At 45.5% G+C, this 20,179-nt stretch overlaps 1 protein-coding gene across 1 annotated transcript; it reads left to right on the forward strand.

Annotated features, from left to right (window-relative positions):
- Positions 1-3,280: 3,280 nt before the first annotated feature.
- Positions 3,281-18,724, forward strand: CTSB (cathepsin B). The gene is made up of 9 exons (XM_081854935.1): positions 3,281-3,457; positions 4,862-4,947; positions 8,571-8,685; positions 10,471-10,589; positions 12,483-12,568; positions 13,628-13,774; positions 14,962-15,078; positions 16,379-16,507; positions 17,501-18,724. Exons 1-9 carry the CDS (start codon positions 3,332-3,334, stop codon positions 17,596-17,598), a joined length of 1,023 nt encoding a protein of 340 aa, XP_081711061.1. The 5' UTR covers positions 3,281-3,331; the 3' UTR covers positions 17,599-18,724.
- Positions 18,725-20,179: the final 1,455 nt, after the last annotated feature.

The following is a 20,179-nucleotide window of genomic DNA, read 5'->3' on the forward strand; positions in this document are numbered from 1 at the left end:
CAGTGGGGAAGTTAGAGGGAGTGGGAATGAGCTTTACGTGTTCCATTTAGTAAGTTGCAACTTTTAAAACATAACCAGGCTGGTGTCTGTCTGGCTTGCTCTCGGTGCAGTTCAGCAAAAAGTGACGGCCTGTTTTCCTGCGTGTGACTTGGGTTCTGAGATAATGCAAAACCCAAGACGCTTCAACTGATCTGAGTTGCAAAATGTGCTTGTCTGTCTTTAGATAAGTCTGTCTGCCCCAAGAGAGGTTTGCAAGCACTATTGCCTCCTTTCCCTTACACCAGACAAGCAAGATCACAGCTAATCCTGTCTGTGTCAGCTGACCACTAGTGCACCTGATAGAATCCCAACCTGATTTGGAAGACAGCTGACTGGTCAAAACCAAATACCATTTCGGGGGTGATGTTAGTCTAGTTATCACCGAGGCTTGAAATCTGTTTGGGCCATACTGCTTCCTAGTGGAGGCTTGCTAACCTAAATACAGTGGTACCTCAGGTTAAGTACTTAATTCGTTCCGGAGGTCCGTACTTAACCTGAAACTGTTCTTAACCTGAAGCACCACTTTAGCTAATGGGGCCTCCTGCTGCCACCGCGCCGTGGGAGCACGATTTCTGTTCTCATCCTGAAGCAAAGTTCTTAACATGAAGCACTATTTCTGGGTTCGCGGAGTCTGTAACCTGAAGTGTATGTAACCTGAAGCGTATGTAACCTGAGGTACCACTGTAGTCCTTCCCTACCACTGTTAGAAACTCAGGCATATAAGCTAGGTGCCATGTGGCTCCTTAAACCAAGGTTTAGGTAAAGGTAAAGGGACCCCTGACCATTAGGTCCCGTCGTGGCTGTCTCTGGGGTTGCAGCACTCATCTCCCTTTATTGGCCGAGGGAGCCGGCATAAAGCTTCTGGGTCATGTGGCCAGCATGACTAAGCCGCTTCTGGCGAACCAGAGCAGTGCACAGAAACGCCGTTTACCTTCCCGCCAGAGTGGTACCTATTTATCTACTTGCATTTTGATGTGCTTTTGAACTGCTAGGTTGGCAGGAGCAGGGACCGAGCAACGGGAGCTCACCCCGTTGCGGGGATTCGAACCGCTGACCTTCTGATCAGCAAGTCCTAGGCTCTGTGGTTTAACCCACAGCGCCACCCGCGTCCCAAACCAAGGTTTACAGGTTACCAAAACAAAATGTCTAGTTACCATTTGGGGGGCAAGATAGCTCTGAAGTCTTATTTTTCTCTGTAAATAATTTCCCCCCAAATAATAATAATAAAATAAGGATACAAAAAACCAAACCACTATCTAACATTTAAACTTCTAATAAAAAATCCTACTATTTTACAAACCTTCTTTTGGGGTTCTTTAAAGCTCAAAACTTCCTTCTACCCTCTTCTACTGGTTCTTTACATCTTACACCATTCTCTGCAATTTGTTATCATTTTTATCCACTTGTTAACCTTTACATTCTCTAATTTATTTTTTTTACTTACAGGTGCTTAATCTAAACCTGCCAACTTGTTTACAGTATTTCTGCACATACACAATAAATTTCCCCCACTCTTTTTAAAACTTCTCATTGTCAGAGTCTCTTGAGTTTTGCCATTTCTGCATAGTCCATAAGTTTTATTTGCCATTCTTCTGTTGTTGGCAGCTGTTCTTTTTTGCATCTTATTTTTCAAATGTGATCTTATTTTTTAACTGTGATTGATTATCCGTTAAACATCTGACTAGTTCAGATGATAACCTTGAGTTAACGAAAGAGCTGTGAGAAGTTAAAGTAGAAAAGTCACTTGAGGGGATATTTACTGAGACCACCTATGGGCACCATAGAAGGTGTTGCGCCGGCTCAGTGCTGTTGCTGGGTGACACATTGGCAGCATTTGTTTTTCTCTGTGCTTGTACAGTCGTACCTCAGATCCCGAACGCCTTGTGACTCAAACGTTTTGACTCCCAAACGCTGCGTACCCAGAAGTGATTCTTCTGGTTTGTGAACGTTCTTTGAAGCCAAACGTCCGACGCGGCTTCCGATTGTGTTCAGGAAGTTCTCTAAGCCAATCGGAAGCCACGCCTTGGTTGTTGAATGTTTTCCGAAGTCAGAACGGACTTCCAGAATGGATTCCTGGTATGCAGGCTAAGACCATGCCTGCCTGCAGACTGTCTCGCCAGAGTGGTGCATGCTCTGGTTATCTCTTGCTTGGACTACTGCAATGTGCTCTGCGTGGGGCTACCTTTGAAGGTGACCCGGAAACTGCAATTAATCCAGAATGTGGCAGCTAAACTGGTGCCTGGGAGTGGCCGTCTTGAAAGATCTACATTGGCTCCCAGGACATTTCCGAGCACAATTCAAAGTGCTGGTGCTGACCTTTAAAGCCCTAAACGGCCTCGGTCCTGTATACCTGAAGGAGTGTCTCCACCCCCATCATTCAGCCCGGACACTGAGATCCAGTGCCAAGGGCCTTCTGCCAGTTCCCTCATTGTGAGAAGTGAGCTTACAGGGAACCAGACAGTGGGCCTTCTTGGTAGTGGCGCCCACGCTGTGGAACACCCTCCCTTCATATGTGAAGGAAATAAGCAGTTATCCTATCTTTAAAAGACATCTGAAGGCAGCCCTGTTCAGGGAAGTTTTTAATATTTAATGCTGTACTGTTTTTAACATTTGACTGGGAGCCACCTAGAGTGGCTGAGGAGACTCAGCCAGATGGGCAGGGTATAAATAATACATTATTATTATTATTATTACTACTACTACTACTATTATTATTATTCCATTTGACAATCAAGGTGCGACTGTATTGCTGATTACTTTGACTTTCCATGAGGTTTGGTTTTTTACTCTTCTAGCTCACCCAAGTTTGTGGTTAAAAAAACAACACACACTCGTCATATACTTTGCCTTACACACCTTCTGAAGGCCAGAGGGGTTTCTTAATATGACATCACTTCCACCCCTACCCGCTCATCTGGTTTCACTGACTTCCTAGATGCACTGTTGAAAAACTCTTGTCTCCTGTGTTCCTCTTCCTCAAGCAAAATGAAAATCTTTTCTCTCTTTAATTGGTCCAGATTGCATGATGCTTTTTATATATATACAATGAGCTGGGATCTCTGGCTAGTCAATAGCCCAAGACGGTTGGCTGTAGTATGCAAAACCACCTCCAGGCAAGATATCATTAGCCAAAAAGATGGGTGTCCATAATTATTTGTAACATTGATATGCTCTTTTTAAAAGAGTGATGTGCAGTTTTCTTGTTCGTTCGTGTTTGGCAGTTTATCAGTCATGCAACTTAAATTTGCTGCCATTCTTTTTCCCCACCCCTCTTAGGGTTCCAGTTTCCAAAATGTGGCGGTCCGTGGTATCTCTGTGTCTCCTGGTGGTCCTTACGGGTGCTCGCAATGTCCCCATCTTCCCTCCTCTCTCTCACGACATGGTCAACTACATCAATAAGTTGAACACTACCTGGCAGGTAAGTACCAACTTTTGGCTGGCCAGTTGGGATGGTGGATGACACTGGCAGGAGAAGGAGGTGTTATACCTAAAGGAGTGTCCTCACCCCCATCGTTCTGCCCGGATGCTGAGGTCCAGCGCCGAGGGCCTTCTGGCGGTTCCCTCACTGCGAGAAGCAGGCAGAGGGCCTTCTTGGTAGTGGCGCCCACCCTGTGGAACGCCCTCCCATCAGATGTCAAAGAGATAAACAACTACCTGACATTTAGAAGACATCTGAAGGCAGCCCTGTTCAGGGAAGTTTTTAATGTGTGACATTTTAATGTATTTTTAATCTTTGTTGGAAGCCGGCCAGAGTGGCTGGGGAAACCCAAGTAGGATGGGTAGGGTACAAATAAATTATTATTATTATTATTATTATTATTATTATTATTATTATTATTATTATTATCTGCCCACTGGGATGACAGCAAGGCAGATGTCCCATTCCTGAGCTTTTCCCTTTTTTTTACCTCTCAACATGCTGCAGATCAGGTGGTAGAATGGTAGGCTTGCTTTCCTCCAAGGTGAAGGGCATCTGACTTAGCTAAGCCTGGCAGGACAGCTTACTCTGTGGCTTTAACCCCTTCCAAGCTTTAATGAAGAGTTGAACATTTTGGTTACCCTACAGTTTGTTCTGAGGTTCACAGTTCAGGTCACCTGCCCTTCTGCCAAGTTCTCAGCTGTGAATTCAACATAGGGGTGGAGAGGGGAGTGATCAGGTTCTCATCACAAGACAATTCTGCAGGATACTCCTGCACAATAACTATTGGAGAGTGTATAGTGCTAGCTTGGTTCTCAAACTTAATCCATTCTGGAAGTCCGTTCCAAAACCAAGGTGCGCTTTCCCACAGAAAGTAATGCAATCTGGATTAATCCGTTCCAGACTTTTAAAAACAACCCCTAAAACAAGAATTTGACATGAATTGTACTATTTAGTGAGACCATTGACCCACAAAATGACAATGTACTGTACTGTAAAAAACAACAACAGTATTGTAGATGATAAAAATGAAAATGTATTTCTTTCTTTCTTACCTGCATTGTCTAAAGTGGCTTTGCAGCTTTTATCCATTTCCGCAGTCACACAATCAATAAATCGGTAGCTGAACTGGGTTCCACACAGTCACAAAAACAAGAAAAGCCACAAAAACGAAAAATAAATAGCAAAAACAGATAGACCTGAGCGTAGCACTCAGAATGGAAGTGTGGCACTCAAATCGGAAGCATAAAACTCAAATCGAAGCATGTTCAGCTTCCAAAAAAAGTTCGCAAACCAGAACACTTATGTCTGGGTTTGCATTGTTTGGGTTCCAAGTTGCTCGACAACTAAGCCGTTCGAGAACCAAGGTACCACTGTACAATTACGCTTCTGTCTTTTCTTAAGGCTGGGCACAACTTCCACAATGTGGACCTGAGCTATGTGAAAAAGCTGTGTGGCACGTTCCTGCATGGCCCCAAACTACCAGAAAGGTGAGTTTTCTGTTCCTTACCTCTGGAAGCTTAAGCCTGCACAAATTTCCTGTAACTCTGGACTTCTCCATTCAGTTTCCAGACACAGGTCTAGCCTGCTTTTTAATGAGGACGATGCTTCAGATATTAAGTGGAACAAAATATGGATTCCATATTGTCAAAATGTGAAATTGATTTAATAAATGCAGTAATATCCCTTTGGGGTTCCTTGCTATTCCTGACCCCTCCCATCATCTTCTTAAATCGCTGCCAGAGGGACTTGGTCACGCTTTGCATGCAAAAGATTCCAGGTTCAACCCCTGCCATCCCATAGTTGATGCTTTGTCTCAGAACCCTGCAGAGCTGCTGTGAGCTAGATGGACTGGTGGATTGACTTGGTTTGTTGGGAAAATATTGAGATTCAATACCCTGGAACCACTGACAGAGCTTTGCCATTGGCTGAAACGCGCTGGCCCTGCAACGCCTAAATAAACATGTTGTTTGACTGACAATTGGAGTGTGGATCTTATTTGCTGTCCAGGCTGAACCCACAGAATATTGGGTATTGAATCCCAGTATTTCCCCAACAGGTCTATGGTGGTTTCCTATATTCCTAACCTTTCAGGTGGGGAACAGGCTGAGTTTTCTGGGCTTTTTGGATTACTGGGTACTTGGCGTGGGTGAGACTTTCAAGAAACATTTATATCGGTGGCAGCTGATAATCTAATGGAAAACTGTTTGCTGACCTATGAAACAGCATGTTATCTCAGCAACTTCATGTTTTTAACTTGGTGAGTTCTGGGGGGAAACAGTCTTATTACCAAGTATGGGTGGGTTTTTTTACTTTTTAGTAACATAATTTTAATACCACTCTTACTGGATAGAAAACATCTACGCAGTGTGCAAATAAATCTTAAAATAATTGTTTTAGAGATGGCAAGCATGCAAGTTCACATTTTTATTGAAATATAAATAACATTGGAAAATTGCAATGTTATTCTGAAAAGTTTTAAAGAAACAATAAAAAAACACAAACTAACCTAAATGGAGAGAGAGAGAAAGTACATTTCCGAGCACAATTCAAAGTGTTGGTGCTGACCTTTAAAGCCCTAAACGCCCTCGGTCCTGTATACCTGAAGGAGCGTCTCCACCCCCATCATTCTGCCTGGACACTGAGGTCCAGCACCGAGGGCCTTCTGGCGGTTCCCTCACTGCGAGAAGCCAAGTTACAAGGAACCAGGCAGAGGGCCTTCTCGGTGGTGGCACCCGCTCTGTGGAACGCCCTCCCACCAGATGTCAAAGAGAACAACAACTACCAGACTTTTAGAAGACATCTGAAGGCAGCCCTGTTTAGGGAAGCTTTTAATGTTTGATGTATTACAGTATTTTAATATTTTTTGGAAGCCACCCAGAGTGGCTGGGGAAGCCCAGCCAGATGGGCGGGGTATAAATAATAAATTATTATTATTATTATTATTATTATTATTATTATTATTATTAAGTACAAAGTCCTCTATAACAGGTAAATCTTAATTTGCCCCACACAGAGAAAGGTTGACCCTCCCAGCGCGTCTCCTTCCCACCCTGGGAGAGGTTCCCTTCCCTTCCCTGCCTCTTACAAAAGTGTCCTGCATCAACTAGCTAATTAAAACTAATTTTATTCTGTGAACCATCCTGTGATCTTGTGAATGAAGGACGGGTATGTGAATTTAATAAATAATAATAACCTACCATTACCTTCAATTAAAAAACAACAACACAAACTGCCTATAATAAAAATTAGGTGTTTCTTTTTTATATATATAATTTTCTATTAGTTTTTTAACGTATCATTTTCAACAGTAATTAAACATACTTTTACATCTTATTCAAATTTTTTGACTTCCATCAATCCTGTGTGAAAATTTTCCCATCTAATCTCTTAGTATGCATTTCTTATTTACCCTGTTACATTTCAAACTCATAACCAATATCTCTATCTATTTTCCTACTTTGTAACACTTCGTATATTTCTCCTTACAAAACTTCTTGTAGTCCTACTAGCGTAATTTGTCGATTACATTTGCTCTTCAAATAATTCATATACGTCTTCCAATCTTCTGTAAATCTCTGGTGTTTCAGAATGCATGATAAAATCGCAAGCCAGCGTAAGCTTGCTGAAATGAAAAAGGGTTTTAGCAGGTGCTGAAAGCAATACAGAGAATGGGCCTGCTTAATGTTAATGGGATGAGAGTTTAACATGAGTTTTTGAATGAAATCTGGATCTCTCTCTCTCTCTCTCTCTCTCTCTCTCTCTCTCTCTCTCACACACACACACACACACACACACACACTTTGATTTATTCATGAGGACTAGTATCCCTGTTCTAAAAGCAGATTCCATATGCAAAAGGGCATTGTTTATCATATTCTCTCCCCCCCTTTTTATTTATACTTTCCGCATTTACAATTTCCCCCCTCAAGTACAAAACCAATACATTAATCGTCCAGCTTCCCTTTCCCCTGCTTCCATGGTTCATTCTAGTTTCCCAATTGCTCTTGCATATTCCAGTTGCCCCCTATTCCCTTTCCAAGAGGGCATTGTTTAAATTCTTGGTTGGACTTGGTGTGGGGCACCATCCTGTTTCATGTCTTGATCTGGAAAAAGAAGGTGTTATGTACTGAAGTTCTCACCCTGGGTCAGCAGGGGGATACTGTAGATAGTTATGCAAATAATAATAATATAATAATAATAATTTATTATTTGTACCCCGCCCATCTGGCTGGGTTTCCCCAGCCACTCTGGGCGGCTTCCATAAAAACCAGAAATACACTAAAATATCACAGATTAAAAACTTCCCTGAACAGGGCTGCCTTAAGATGTCTTCTGAATGTCAGGTAGTTATTTATCGCTTTGACATCTGATGGGAGGGCGTTCCACAAGGCGGGTGCCACTACCGAGAAGGCCCTCTGCCTGGTTCCCTGTAGCTTTGCTTCTCGTAATGAGGGAACCGCCAGAAGGCCCTCGGCGCTGGACCTCAGCGTCCGGGCAGAACGATGGGGGTGGAGACGCTCCTTCAGGTATACTGGGCCGAGGCCGTTTAGGGCTTTAAAGGTCAACACCAGCACTTTGAATTGTGCTCGGAAATGTACTGGGAGCCAATGTAGGTCTTTCAAGACCGGTGTTATGTGGTCTCGGCGGCTGCCCCCAGTCACCAGTCTAGCTGCCGCATTCTGGATTAGTTGTAGTTTCCGAGTCACCTTCAAAGGTAGCCCCACGTAGAGCGCATTGCAGTAGTCCAAGCGGGAGATAACTAGAGCATGCACCACTCTGGCGAGACAGTCCGCGGGCAGGTAGGGTCTCAGCCTGCGTACCAGGTGGAGTTGGTAGACAGCTGCCCTGGATACAGAATAAGGGATCAAAAGTGACGTTCAGTGATTGGATAGTTTTAGAAAATTGTTACAGTTACGTTGTAGTGGAGCTCAATATAAGCAGGCTGACTGAACCCTTTAGTTCAGTTCTGTTCTGGCCTGTGAATAAACAAGAGCTGTTTGAAGAATCGCTGTGTCGTCTGATATGTTCACCCACAACTTAACAGAAGGAATGCCCAGAACGTTAATCTGTCACTCCTCTTTCCGCACTCCCAATTTTGAAATGCACATAGGATTGGATTCTCCAACGACTTGGTCCTGCCTGAAAGCTTCGACTCGCGGGAGCAGTGGCCAAAGTGTCCGACCATCGGTGAGATCAGAGACCAGGGCTCTTGTGGTTCCTGCTGGGTAAGACAAAAGTTTCAAAGCCTCTCCTTTGCCAGGGTATGAATTGAGGGGCTCCACATCTGCTATTGTCTTTCTTTCGTTCTTCCTTCCTTCTTTCTTTTTTGGGCCATGTTTTTCCTCCAATTTTGGAGGCAACAACGATTCTGAATACAGTGGTACCTCAGGATGCGAACAGGATCCGTCCCGGAGCCCCGTTCGCATCCTGAATAGAACGTAAGACGCGTGTGTGTAGGTCGCGTTTCACCGCCTCCGCGCTTGTGCATGACGTCATTTTGACCGTCTGCGCATGCGTGAGCGGCGAAACCTGGAAGTAACGCGCTCCATTACTTCCAGGTTGCCGCGCAGCGCAACCCAAAAATACTTACCCTAAAGCATTTTTATCCCGAGGTATGACTGTACAGTGGCACCTCAGGTTAAGTACTTAATTGGTTCTGGAGATCCGTTCTTAACCTGAAACTGTTCTTAACCTGAAGCACCACTTTAGCTAATGGGGCCTTCTGCTGCTGCCGCGCCGCCGGAGCACAATTTCTGTTCTCATCCTGAAGCAAAGTTCTTAACCTGAAGCACCATTTCTGGGTTAGTGGAGGCTGTAACCTGAAGCGTATGTAACCCGAGGTACCACTGTACCAGTTTCTGAAAACTGCTTTTACGTTCTGTTAAAATGCTTTGTAAAAGCAAATTTCATAGCAATGACTGGATATAGTTTGAGACAAAGGTTTGCGCATGAATCGGTGAGGAAGCATGGTAGAGGGCTGGTCTTGTGTGTGGCGCAATATGATCACTGCTGTTGTACCATTTATATTTTTAAATACAATTACTCTGTGTGTGTATACAGCCCAGGCAAAGTTCTTTTTATAAAGTTCCACAAATCTGAATCGGAGAAGGCACCATCTTATTGTCTCCTAATAAGAATCAGTGGTGCTTTTTTAAAAGTGCCCAGTTATGCTGGGAACATATCCAACCTATGGATATACAATGGTACCTTGTTCTCAAACTTAATCCATTCCGGAATTCCATTCCAAAACCAAGGCGTGCTTTCCCATAGAAAGTACTGTAATGCAAAATGGATTAATCCATTCCAGACTTTTAAAAACAACCCCTAAAACAGCAATTATGGAGTTTACTAGCTAATGAGGCCATTGATTCATAGAATGAAAGCAATAATCAATGTACTGTACCATAAAATGAGACAGTATTGTGGATGATAAAAATGAAAAGAAAAAAAAAATTCCTTACCTGCACTGATGATAGTCATTGTTTGGATGGGGGGCTTTTATCAATTTCCGCAGTCACACAATCAGTCAATCAGTAGCCGAACTGGGTTCCACACAGTCACAAAAACAAATTAACCGAAAAAGCCACAAAAACGCAAAATAAATAGCAAAAACAAAAGCGCCAAATTTAATCCATTCCAGAAGCCTGACTTCTGAAATGTTCGAAAACCAAGGAGCGGCTTCTGATTGGTGCAGGTGCCCCGAAAACAGTAGCCAACAGCCACATTGGACATTCGGCTTCCAAAAAACGTTAAAAAACCAGAACACTTACTTCCGGGTTTCCAGCGTTTGAGAACCAAAGTATGTACATATGCAAATTTAAATCAAGTCTCTGCCCCGAGGAATTTCCAGTGGGAAAGGGAGGGGAAAAGGCAAGCTAATGGTTATGGAGGACGGATGCAATTGCACTCGTTTAATTATAGTTTGTCTTTGCGGGTGAGGCCTAAGGGGCTATTCTTCAAGAGTTGGCTGGGCCGCTCCTTACTCTCTCTGTCGATTGCATTCTCTGAAGGCTTTTGGTGCCGTAGAGGCCATTTCTGACCGGGTTTGCATCCATACCAACACCAAAGTGAATGTAGAGATCTCTGCAGAAGACCTGCTCTCTTGCTGCGGCTTTGAATGTGGAATGGGGTAAGTTCTTTTCCTGTGTCTTCACCTTTCAGAACAGCGACACCCCAGCTCCCTCTGTATCCCGACTTTCCAGAATAGCAACCCAAGCCCTTCCTCTGTTTGAGGAGCTGCCCCATTCAGGAATATAGTTGTACCTTGGTTTTCGAACAGCTTCGTTCTCGGAACGTTTTGGCTCCCGAATGCTGCAAACCCGGAAGTGAGTATTCCGGTTTGCGAACTGGAAGCCAAACATCCTCCGCAGCTTCCGATTGGCTGCAGGAGCTTCCTTCAGCCAATCAGAAGCTGCACTTTGGTTTCGAAGTCGAACGGACTACTGGAACAGATTCCATTCGATTTCCATTGTACGGCTGTAGAATTGCCCAGCATTAGCTCATAGTACCTCTGATCCACAAGGGACGCTGTGGGTTAAACCACAGAGCCTAGGACTTGCCGATCAGAAGGTCGGTGGTTCGAATCCCCACGACGGGGTGAGATCTCATTGCTCGGTCCCTGCTCCTGCCAACCTAGCAGTTCAAAAGCATGTCAAAGTGCAAGTAGATAAATAGGTACCACTCCAGTGGGAAGGTAAACGTTGTTTCCATGCGCTGCTCTGGTTCGCCAGAAGCGGCTTAGTCATGCTGGCCACATGACCCAGAAGCTGTACGCCAGCTCCCTCGGCCAATAAAGTGAAATGAGCGCCGCAACCCCAGAGTCGGCCATGACTGGAACTAATGGTCAGGGGTCCCTTTACTTACCTCTGATCCACTGTACATCAAATAATTTAAGTAGGGGAAATGGATAATTAACTTTAAGTGTCTCTTGGCATGGGATGTCAGAATATGCCTCTGGGGGCCCACGCAGCGCCCAGGATGAGACAAACCTCTCTGGGCGTCTTCCTGGTGTTGCACAGCTCTGGGACATCCGCAAATCATTAGTCCCGGGGCACACCAGCAACACATAGCAGATGCCTATGTGCTCACACACTCAGCAGAGATTAGCAGAAACGAAGTGGACATTGGTGTGCTCATTCTAAGCTAGGGGTCGGCCAACTTTTTTAGCTGCGGGCCAGTTCACTGTCCCTCAGACCTTGTGGGAGGCCGGACTATATTTTGAGAAAAAAATATGAACGAATTCTGATGCCCCACAAATTACCCAGAGATGCATTTTAAATAAAAGCACACATTCTACTCATGTAAAAACACCAGACAGACCCCACAAATAACCCAGAGATGCATTTTAAATAAAAGGACACATCTATTCATGTAAAAACACACTGATTCCTGGACCGTCCATGGGCCGGATTTAGAAGGCCATTGGGCCGGATCCGGCCCCGGGGCCTTAGTTTCCCTACCCATGTTCTAAGCCAGCCTTTCTCAGCCTGTGGGTCCCCCGATGTTGTTGGACTACAACTCCCATCACCCCTAGCTAGCAAGGCCAGAGCTCAGGGATAATGGGAGTTGTAGTCCAACATCTGGGGACCCACAGGTTGAGAGCCGCTGGTTTTTATTAAGCAGTATATACAGGACAAAGTGTTCATGGCATCCTCTCTCTTTAGCTCTGAGAGAGAACAGAAAGTAAAAAGTACAAAAAACACAACAGAGCGGAAGAGAGAAGGCTAGCTTCCGTTCTCAGGCTTTCCAAGCCTAGAAAGTAATCACAGACAAGTGATGGAACAGTCACACATCAGCGACGGAGGAGTGAAATGCTAACATGGAATGGCAACTGACGTGCAGTCAATGGCTGCTGCAAAAGACTCTGTTATCCACCAACCTGGTCCTGCAGTCCTTTGAAAGGCCCACCGACATTGGTTTGCTCTGCAAATCTTCTTGCAGGCCTCCAATTAAAACTACTCCTGCCTTTATTTCCCCCACGGATCTTTGCGATGGCATTGCATAAATCGTTGCTTGCTTGCAGGTGTAACGGAGGCTATCCTTCAGCCGCCTGGAAATATTGGACGGAGAAGGGTCTGGTGTCTGGCGGCCTTTACGACTCCCACGTGGGTGAGTTTGTCTCCCGTAGCAAAACAGAAACTGCATCAGCCCTCCACCCCACCTAGTGGTTTTATCTTTGTCCTACACCTATGCGGGGACACACACACACACACACACACACACACACACACACAGACAGACATGCCCACTTGTGAATCAGAGGCACGCTGCCTCCGTCCACTGGAAGCAGTAAACTGGGTTTAATGCTGCCAGGGAGTTTACGGTGGACTAGAAGTTCAATTTGCAGTAGATGGTTGGCTTAGGATTCCCTGCGTTGGGGGGATGTTTGAGAGTTTTGTATGTGGAACAAAATTTAAAAATTCCTTCCAGTAAGCATCTTGGAGACCAACTAAGTTTGTTGTTGGTATGAGCTTTCGTGTGCCCGCACACTTCCTCAGATATGTGGAAGAGATTGTGAAGGATGTTTTTGGAAGATTGTGCTTATTGACTTATTTATTTCTGAAAAGTTAAACATGGCTTGCTTGTAATAAAAAACAACTGCAACTCAAAGCTGTTGACAAAGAGAATGGGGTTATATTGTGTCATCGGTAGAAAGAATCCTTTAAGAAACTTTCAGAAGATAAAAGTCAGCAATAAACTAGAAGCAGATTATAAAACAGAACATCTGCCCCCTTGTGGCTTTCTGCCCAGCTGCTAAAACATCCCTGTTCAGGATGGATTTTGGAGACATCCGTGGCTTTTAAGTTCCTGTATACAGCCTTATGTGAAAACTGTTCTGCTGGTATAAGAGTGATTTAAATGTATGGGGTGGAAGTGGCCATGGTTTCATTTCCCTTTTAATTTGCAGTTGGCTACTTTAAAAAAACAAATAAATCAGGAAGGCGTGCCTTAAAGGAAATAGTTCTGTTCTGCCGTTTCCTGCAAAAAAAAAAAAAAAAAAAAAAAAGTCGCATTGGCGTCTGAATTGTGGAGCGGGAACAAAATTATGCAGATGTACATGTTTTATTTTTGACTGGAGGATATGTTGGTGTCCCAGCCACAGGGTCTCTGGCTCTATGAGCCCCTGGATGGAATTTGACTTTTGTATTTTTGCTCCTGTCCCAACAGGCTGCAGGCCATACTCTATCCCTCCTTGCGAGCACCACACCAACGGAACTCGACCCCCCTGCACCGGGGAAGGGGGCGAAACTCCAGAGTGCACGAAAAAATGTGAAGACGGCTATTCTCCATCCTACAAAGAGGACAAGCACTACGGTAACAGCATTGCTTCGTGGCAAAGGCCAGCAATAACAATGCAGTTCTTTGTCCCTAGGTTTGAAATGTAAAAGACACGGCACAGAAGGAAAAAGGGATGTGGAGGGTAGAGGAAGAAACACCAAGGTCAGGCACCACTCGTTCGTGGTTAACAAGAGTTCTTGTTGGTGGAATAGAACGAATTAAAGGAAAAGCAAATTAAAAGTGCTTGTGTTTCAGCAGAGGCAACAAAGCAGCCCTGCTTCCCTTTGGCGCAGCCTGATGGAATCTTTAAAAGGCTGTTTGCATTGCATGCTCAGGGCTGAAAGCTTTAAAGGGCTGCAATTTAACTTTGTGTCTTGTTTTACAATCCAGTACAGACACCCAGGGCAGCCTGTTTGAAATAGCAGCCCTAGAAAAGCAAGCTGATTAATGTGGGCAGGTTTTTAATTATGACAGAGCCTGCAGTTTTAGGACTTGACATTTAATCCGGTGCTTAAGATCCCCTTTGGGGATGCTATTCTGCCGTAAAGGTAAAGGGACCCCTGACCGTTGGGTCCAGTTCCGGATGACTCTGGGGTTGCGGCGCTCATCTCGCTTTATTGGCCAAGGGAGCCGGCGTACAGCTTCCGGGTCATGTGGCCAGCATGACTAAGCCGCTTCTGGCGAACCAGAGCAGCGCACAGAAACGCCGTTTACCTTCCCGCCGGAGCGGTACCTATTTATCTACTTGCACTTTGACGTGCTTTCGAACGGCTAGGTTGGCAGAAGCAGGGACCGAGCAACGGGAGCTCACCCCGTTGCGGGGATTCGAACCACCAACCTTCTGATCAGCAAGTCTTAGGCTCTGTGGTTTAGACCACAGCAGTACCCGCGTCTTTCATGGAGAGCAGCTATTCCTAAAGGCAGTTCATAGACCAGGGGTGTGACTTCACCATCCCTGGCATCACTGGCTACGCTGGTTAGGACTGACAAGCAGGGGAGGTTATAGTCTTGGCATCCTGTCCTGTTCTTCAAAGTGTGTTTCTAGTCCCTATGATTTAAACAAGGCTTGCCTCCTCGGGAAACCACAGCTACTGTGACTCAAATCCCAGCTGGGCACCTTGGGTCAAACAAAGGGAAGCTGGGAACTCTACAAATCTGATTTTGATTTTAAAAAATGCTTTGAATTCTTGCTGATTTGGAGGTTGCCTCCTCTATCTCCACAGGTGTGACTTCCTACGGTGTGCCCCCCAATGAGGATATGATAAAGGCTGAAATTTACAAGAACGGGCCGGTGGAAGGAGCTTTCGTCGTTTATGCAGACTTCCTCATGTACAAGTCGGGTAAGGCTATTGGGGTTTTTTTTTCTATTTCTGAATAAATTGCCTGGCGCTTTAACTCTTACAGCAGGGGTAGGCACTAGATGTGGCCCTTCAGACCTCTCTGCCTGGCCCCTGGGAGTCTGTTAGGGCCACACCTCTTCCCTAGAAGAAAAGGCGAACGGGTAAACTCTCCACAAATATGGAGTGGAGTCCTTAAGGTGGTTGGATGGTGCTTTGCACACCTTCTAGAAACTCCTGGAATCAAACCATAGCTGTCAACCTTCCCTTTTTTTGTGGGAAATTCCCTTATTCCAGTGCCATTTCCCACTGATTCCAGCTGCTATCTGGGATTGTTAGATATCCCATAGACTGTCCCCAGGACAGGTGAGGCTGCTGATCCCTTATTTTCAAACCTGAAAGTTGATAGCTATGCTTTGCTTTCCTTTGTACCATATCAGCGAGGCCGAGCGGGTGGGTCTTGTTATCTGGGTAGCCCAGGACCTCCATACACACTGCCCAGCTTGCACCCAGGGTGCTCCTAACACAGCAGTTTGACTTTACCCTTGGAGGCACGCTCCATTGTCTTTTGAGACGGACTGATGCCAACATCAACAACATCTCTGGAGTTGCTCCATCCCACATCCCTTGCTCATTTTGGTTTTTAGATGTAGTTACAGTCTCTGCTGGTCCCGTGGGTTACCTGAGAGGCAAGGTCCAAGTCCGGTCCGTGGTCAAAGGTGCAACATGGAGGCAGTCCATAGTAGCTGAAGCTGGGTGCAGGGCAGGGAGTCGGGTGAAGTCAGGAACAGGCATGCAAGCAGGGGGCCAGGTTGGGTCAGGAGCTCAGGCAGGGAAGCAGGGCAGGGTTCAGGCAGGAACTAGCAACCAACAATGTTGCTCCCACAACTTGGGACTGGGGCTGGCCGGCTTTTATCTGCCCTGAGGCACAGGGCGGCCCCAATCCTCTCCTGGCCTGGAGGCGAGAACTTAGTTCCCTCCGCCTCTCTGCCCTGAGCCTCTGGCAGCTCAGGAGAGGCTGGAGGGTTACCGGACCCAGAGGCAGCCTCAGCTTCCTCTGACGGGGCTGAGAGTGGAGCACCTGCAGGCAATGGGTCCTCCATCACCTCAGGAGCCAGAGCAGACTCGGCTGGTGCCTGCAGCTGAGGATCCAGCACAGGTGAGGACCCTTCAGGCTCATGCCCCAGCCCCGGCTCAGCTGACTCTGGAGGCTGGGAATCCTGTGCAGGCTGGGATCCCTCAGGTTCAACATCCAAGTCCAAATCCCAGGCCATCACACAGTCACTTTCTTCCATTATTGCAGGCGTGTATCAGCATGTCTCTGGAGAGCAAGTTGGCGGCCACGCGATCCGAATCCTTGGCTGGGGCGTTGACAACGGCACTCCCTACTGGCTGGCTGCAAACTCCTGGAACACCGACTGGGGTGAAAATGGTAGGTGGCCTTACGGGGCCCTGGCTTGTTCAGGTGATAACTTGCTGAGTGGGTGGGCTGTGTCTTTGCAGGAGAAAAAGCGTCTTTCATTTCTTTGTATAATGTTCAGTGCCAAGGCTGTCGTGAAAACATCTGACACTCAGCTTGATTTCAAAGAGTAGCTTGTGTTTTTTTATTATTAAAAACAATGCCTAATACCTGTAGTGATTTGCATAAGTCAATGAGAGTATCTGGAACAAGACCCAATCAATGAGCTATTCCTTGTCTTATGCCAGGGGTGTCCAAACTTTTTTCATAGAGGGCCAGATTTGATGAAATGAAGGGCCATGAGGGCCGACTGAAGTTGTTAGTTGTTGACCTTTTTTTAAGATTGAAATTGTTGGGGGTTTTTTTAGATTTTACGCCAGGAAATAGAAATAAACTGCCACTGAAGAGCAACTGTAATCAACAATTTACGCTAGTAGGACTACAAGAAGTTTTGTAAGGAGAAATATCACAAAGAAGATAGACATTAGTTATGATATTTAAATGTAACAGTGAAAGTCAGAAATGTGAATTAAGTGAAAAGATTGGAAAATTTTCAGATGTGATTGATGGAAGTCAAAAAAACATTGTATAAGATATAAAAGTATGTTTAATAATTGTTGAAAATATGTTAAAAAATATAGATAATTGTTGAAAATATCATGTTAAAAAATATAAATATGTGCCTCTGCTCCTGAGCCCCTGACAGATATATATGAGAGAAATAAACGGCCACAGGGGCCAGATTAAACCACTGGCAGGCCAGTTTAGGCCCCCGAAACAGACTTTGGACATACCTGACTTATGCAGATCATAGCAGGCACAAATTGTTAAAAGGCAGCTTCTATGTCCCATCTCGCTTGCACAAAAACGCTCCAGGGTTTAAAAGGTTGCTTCTCTTTGCCTAGCTGAGAGCTCTCAGGCTTGGAGACCCTTCACTAAGGCATTATTCCTCTGCGTTCCTCCTAGGCTTCTTCAGAATTCTCCGCGGGGAGGACCACTGTGGAATCGAATCTGAGATTGTCGCTGGCATCCCTCGGACCAGCCAGTACTGGAAACAGCTGTAAAACCGCTTTTCTTGAATCCAGCCAGTTAGCCCTTCTGCAAATAATCAATTGATCGTACCTGTGGAGAAAATAAGTTGCCGGGGTTGCGAAGGTTTCATGCAAGACATTTTAGACTTTGGCTTTTTTATTTTTATTATTAAAGCTTTTGGATAATTTTTGGTTTTTAATTGTGTTGCGCTGCTCCCTCTGGCAAAGTCTGCCTTTGAGCCGAGAGGCACATAGCTTGGGTTCGACACAAAGCCTTCTTGGGGTGCCAGCGACAGACAATTTGCAGAGCTGAATTTGGGGAGTCTTCCAGCACAAGTGGAAGTGAATGCAACCCCCATTCATTCTTTCACCACCCTCCCTGATGATAATCTGAAACTTCTTCTTCCAAGCCTTAATTGCAACAATCCTCTGGAATTTCTCTTGAGTTGCTGCAGAGCCAATACAGTTGATCCAACGGCCTTGGCTGCTGTATCCCAGTGCCAAGAGGTTAAAAGGGTACGTTTCCCCAGCTGCCTTCATCTCAACATGCCCCTAAATTGGGTAGGGGGAACAGTGAGGTTTCAGAGGCCCATGGCCTTATTTCTGAGCTGACCCAGCCCCAAAAGTGCAACAGACAGCCAAGCGCTCCTCCTCTGTTGCAATCTCCATATGAAATGTTGTTTGATTTATTTTAATCTGGCTTTATTGGATTGCCACGCCATCATGTTCGCTGGTGCCTGAAAGCCAGCTTGCAATTATAATTGCATTTAACAGCGGCAGGAGGGAAAGACTCTGCCTTTGTTTCATTTTTAAATTAAGATGTTAAGTGATGACACTCAATTTTTTAAAAATCACCTATTCTGTTAGGAGAGCTGGGCTTGTGCATGAGCAGCTGGTAGTGACGTAAAGAACAAACCTATTTTTACTATTTCAAATTATCAAGTTGTGTTTTTACGAAAATGAACTAAAGCATGCAGCCAGCAGTTGGGAATAAGACAGATACACGAATCTTCCTCAATTCACTATCTTCCAACTCAAAATACCACCCCACCCTTTTTGCATTTGACAAGAACCATGTATTACAATTGGCTGCTGTTGTAATCACAGGAATTGTCAATTTGTCTCTTCTCTCTACAATAAAGGCCTCATTACCTGTCTATATAGCAAGTTCTTATTCTTCCCCCTTGTGGCCAGAAATGGTTTTGTGTTTTCCTGGGTATGTATGATGCAGCAGTTCTGGGGTAAAAGTTTTAGGCTTCCTGGTCTTGTGTGCCCGCCTGCCTGCTTAGCTGCTGGTGGTGGAGAAACTGGCGTGATGATAAACCCCACCCTTACTATGGAGCTCCATATACAAAATGCTGTACTTTTAAAGCACATTCGTTCCCTCAAGGAATTCTGGGCGCTGTAGTTCGTTACGGGTAGCTGGGGACTGTAGCTATGCAGGAGCCGAACTACAGTACCCAGAATTCTTTGAGGGTAAGAACGTGCTTCAGGGTTGCGCCTGAATATTAGAGCTGCTATTTTGGGAGGGGGAGGATGCATACATTTTCAGGCTTTTGAATCACATTGCGCTCGGAAGGGTGGAGTCTGTTTGGCATGAACCAGGCCAGCTTTTGACCAACTGGGCTTCTGCAGTTATTTCGTACCACAGTTCCAGTTGTGATGGCTGAGCCCAATTGGAACTGTGGTCCAAGACATCTTAAAGGTAAAGGGACCCCTGACCATTAGGTCCAGTCGTGGCCGACTCTGGGGTTGTGGCGCTCATCTCACTTTACTAGCCGAGGGAGCCGGTGTACAGCTTCTGGGTCATGTGGCCAGCATGACTAAGCCGCTTCTGGCGAACCAGAGCAGCGCACGGAAACGCCGTTTATCTTCCCACCGGAGCGGTACCTATTTATCTACTTGCACTTTGACGTGCTTTCGAACTGCTAGGTTGGCAGGAGCAGGGACTGAGCAACAGGAGCTCACCCCATCTATCACGGGGATTCGAACCACCGACCTTCTGATCAGCAAGCCCTAGGCTCTGTGGTTTAACCCACAGAGGGAGCACCACCTGCGTCCCTCCAAGACAGAGGGGCCCCAAATTCATCAAAGGCCAAGCAATCTGATCAGAGTCGTAGAATCTTAGTAGGAAGGGACCCCGAGGGTCATCTAGTCCAACCCCCTGCAATGCAGGAATTTCTGCTAAAGCATCCCTGACAGATGGCCACCCAGCTTCAGCTCTGTCAGAAAGTTCTTCCTCTTGTGCAAGTCTATTGGCAACTGGAGTGAAGAGACTCAAAATCTCTCTCCTGGCTGCTTTTAGGTTTCGACTTCTGTTTCTGATCCACAATTTGTTTGTTCCTTCCCAACTATGCTCATTAAGCAATGACCACTTCAGCCTTTATGCTGCGTTGTGCACCACCACAATCTCTGATCAGTGCAAGATTCCAGGGGTTCCAGATGTTTACCAAGAGTTTTGTTTCCTTGGAAGGAGGGACCGCAGAGACACTGGCATCTTTAGGACGCAGTATATTGTTTATTCACATTGATATAGGTAACTTCCTTTCTCGTTCGAATAACCCATATTTAGGGATCACAAATAATGGTCCTTGCCTGGCTAATTCAGCAATGG

This window comes from Podarcis erhardii (genome assembly GCF_964252035.2).
Source record: "Podarcis erhardii genome assembly, chromosome: 3".
In the NCBI taxonomy this organism is placed as follows: Eukaryota; Metazoa; Chordata; class Lepidosauria; order Squamata; family Lacertidae; genus Podarcis; species Podarcis erhardii.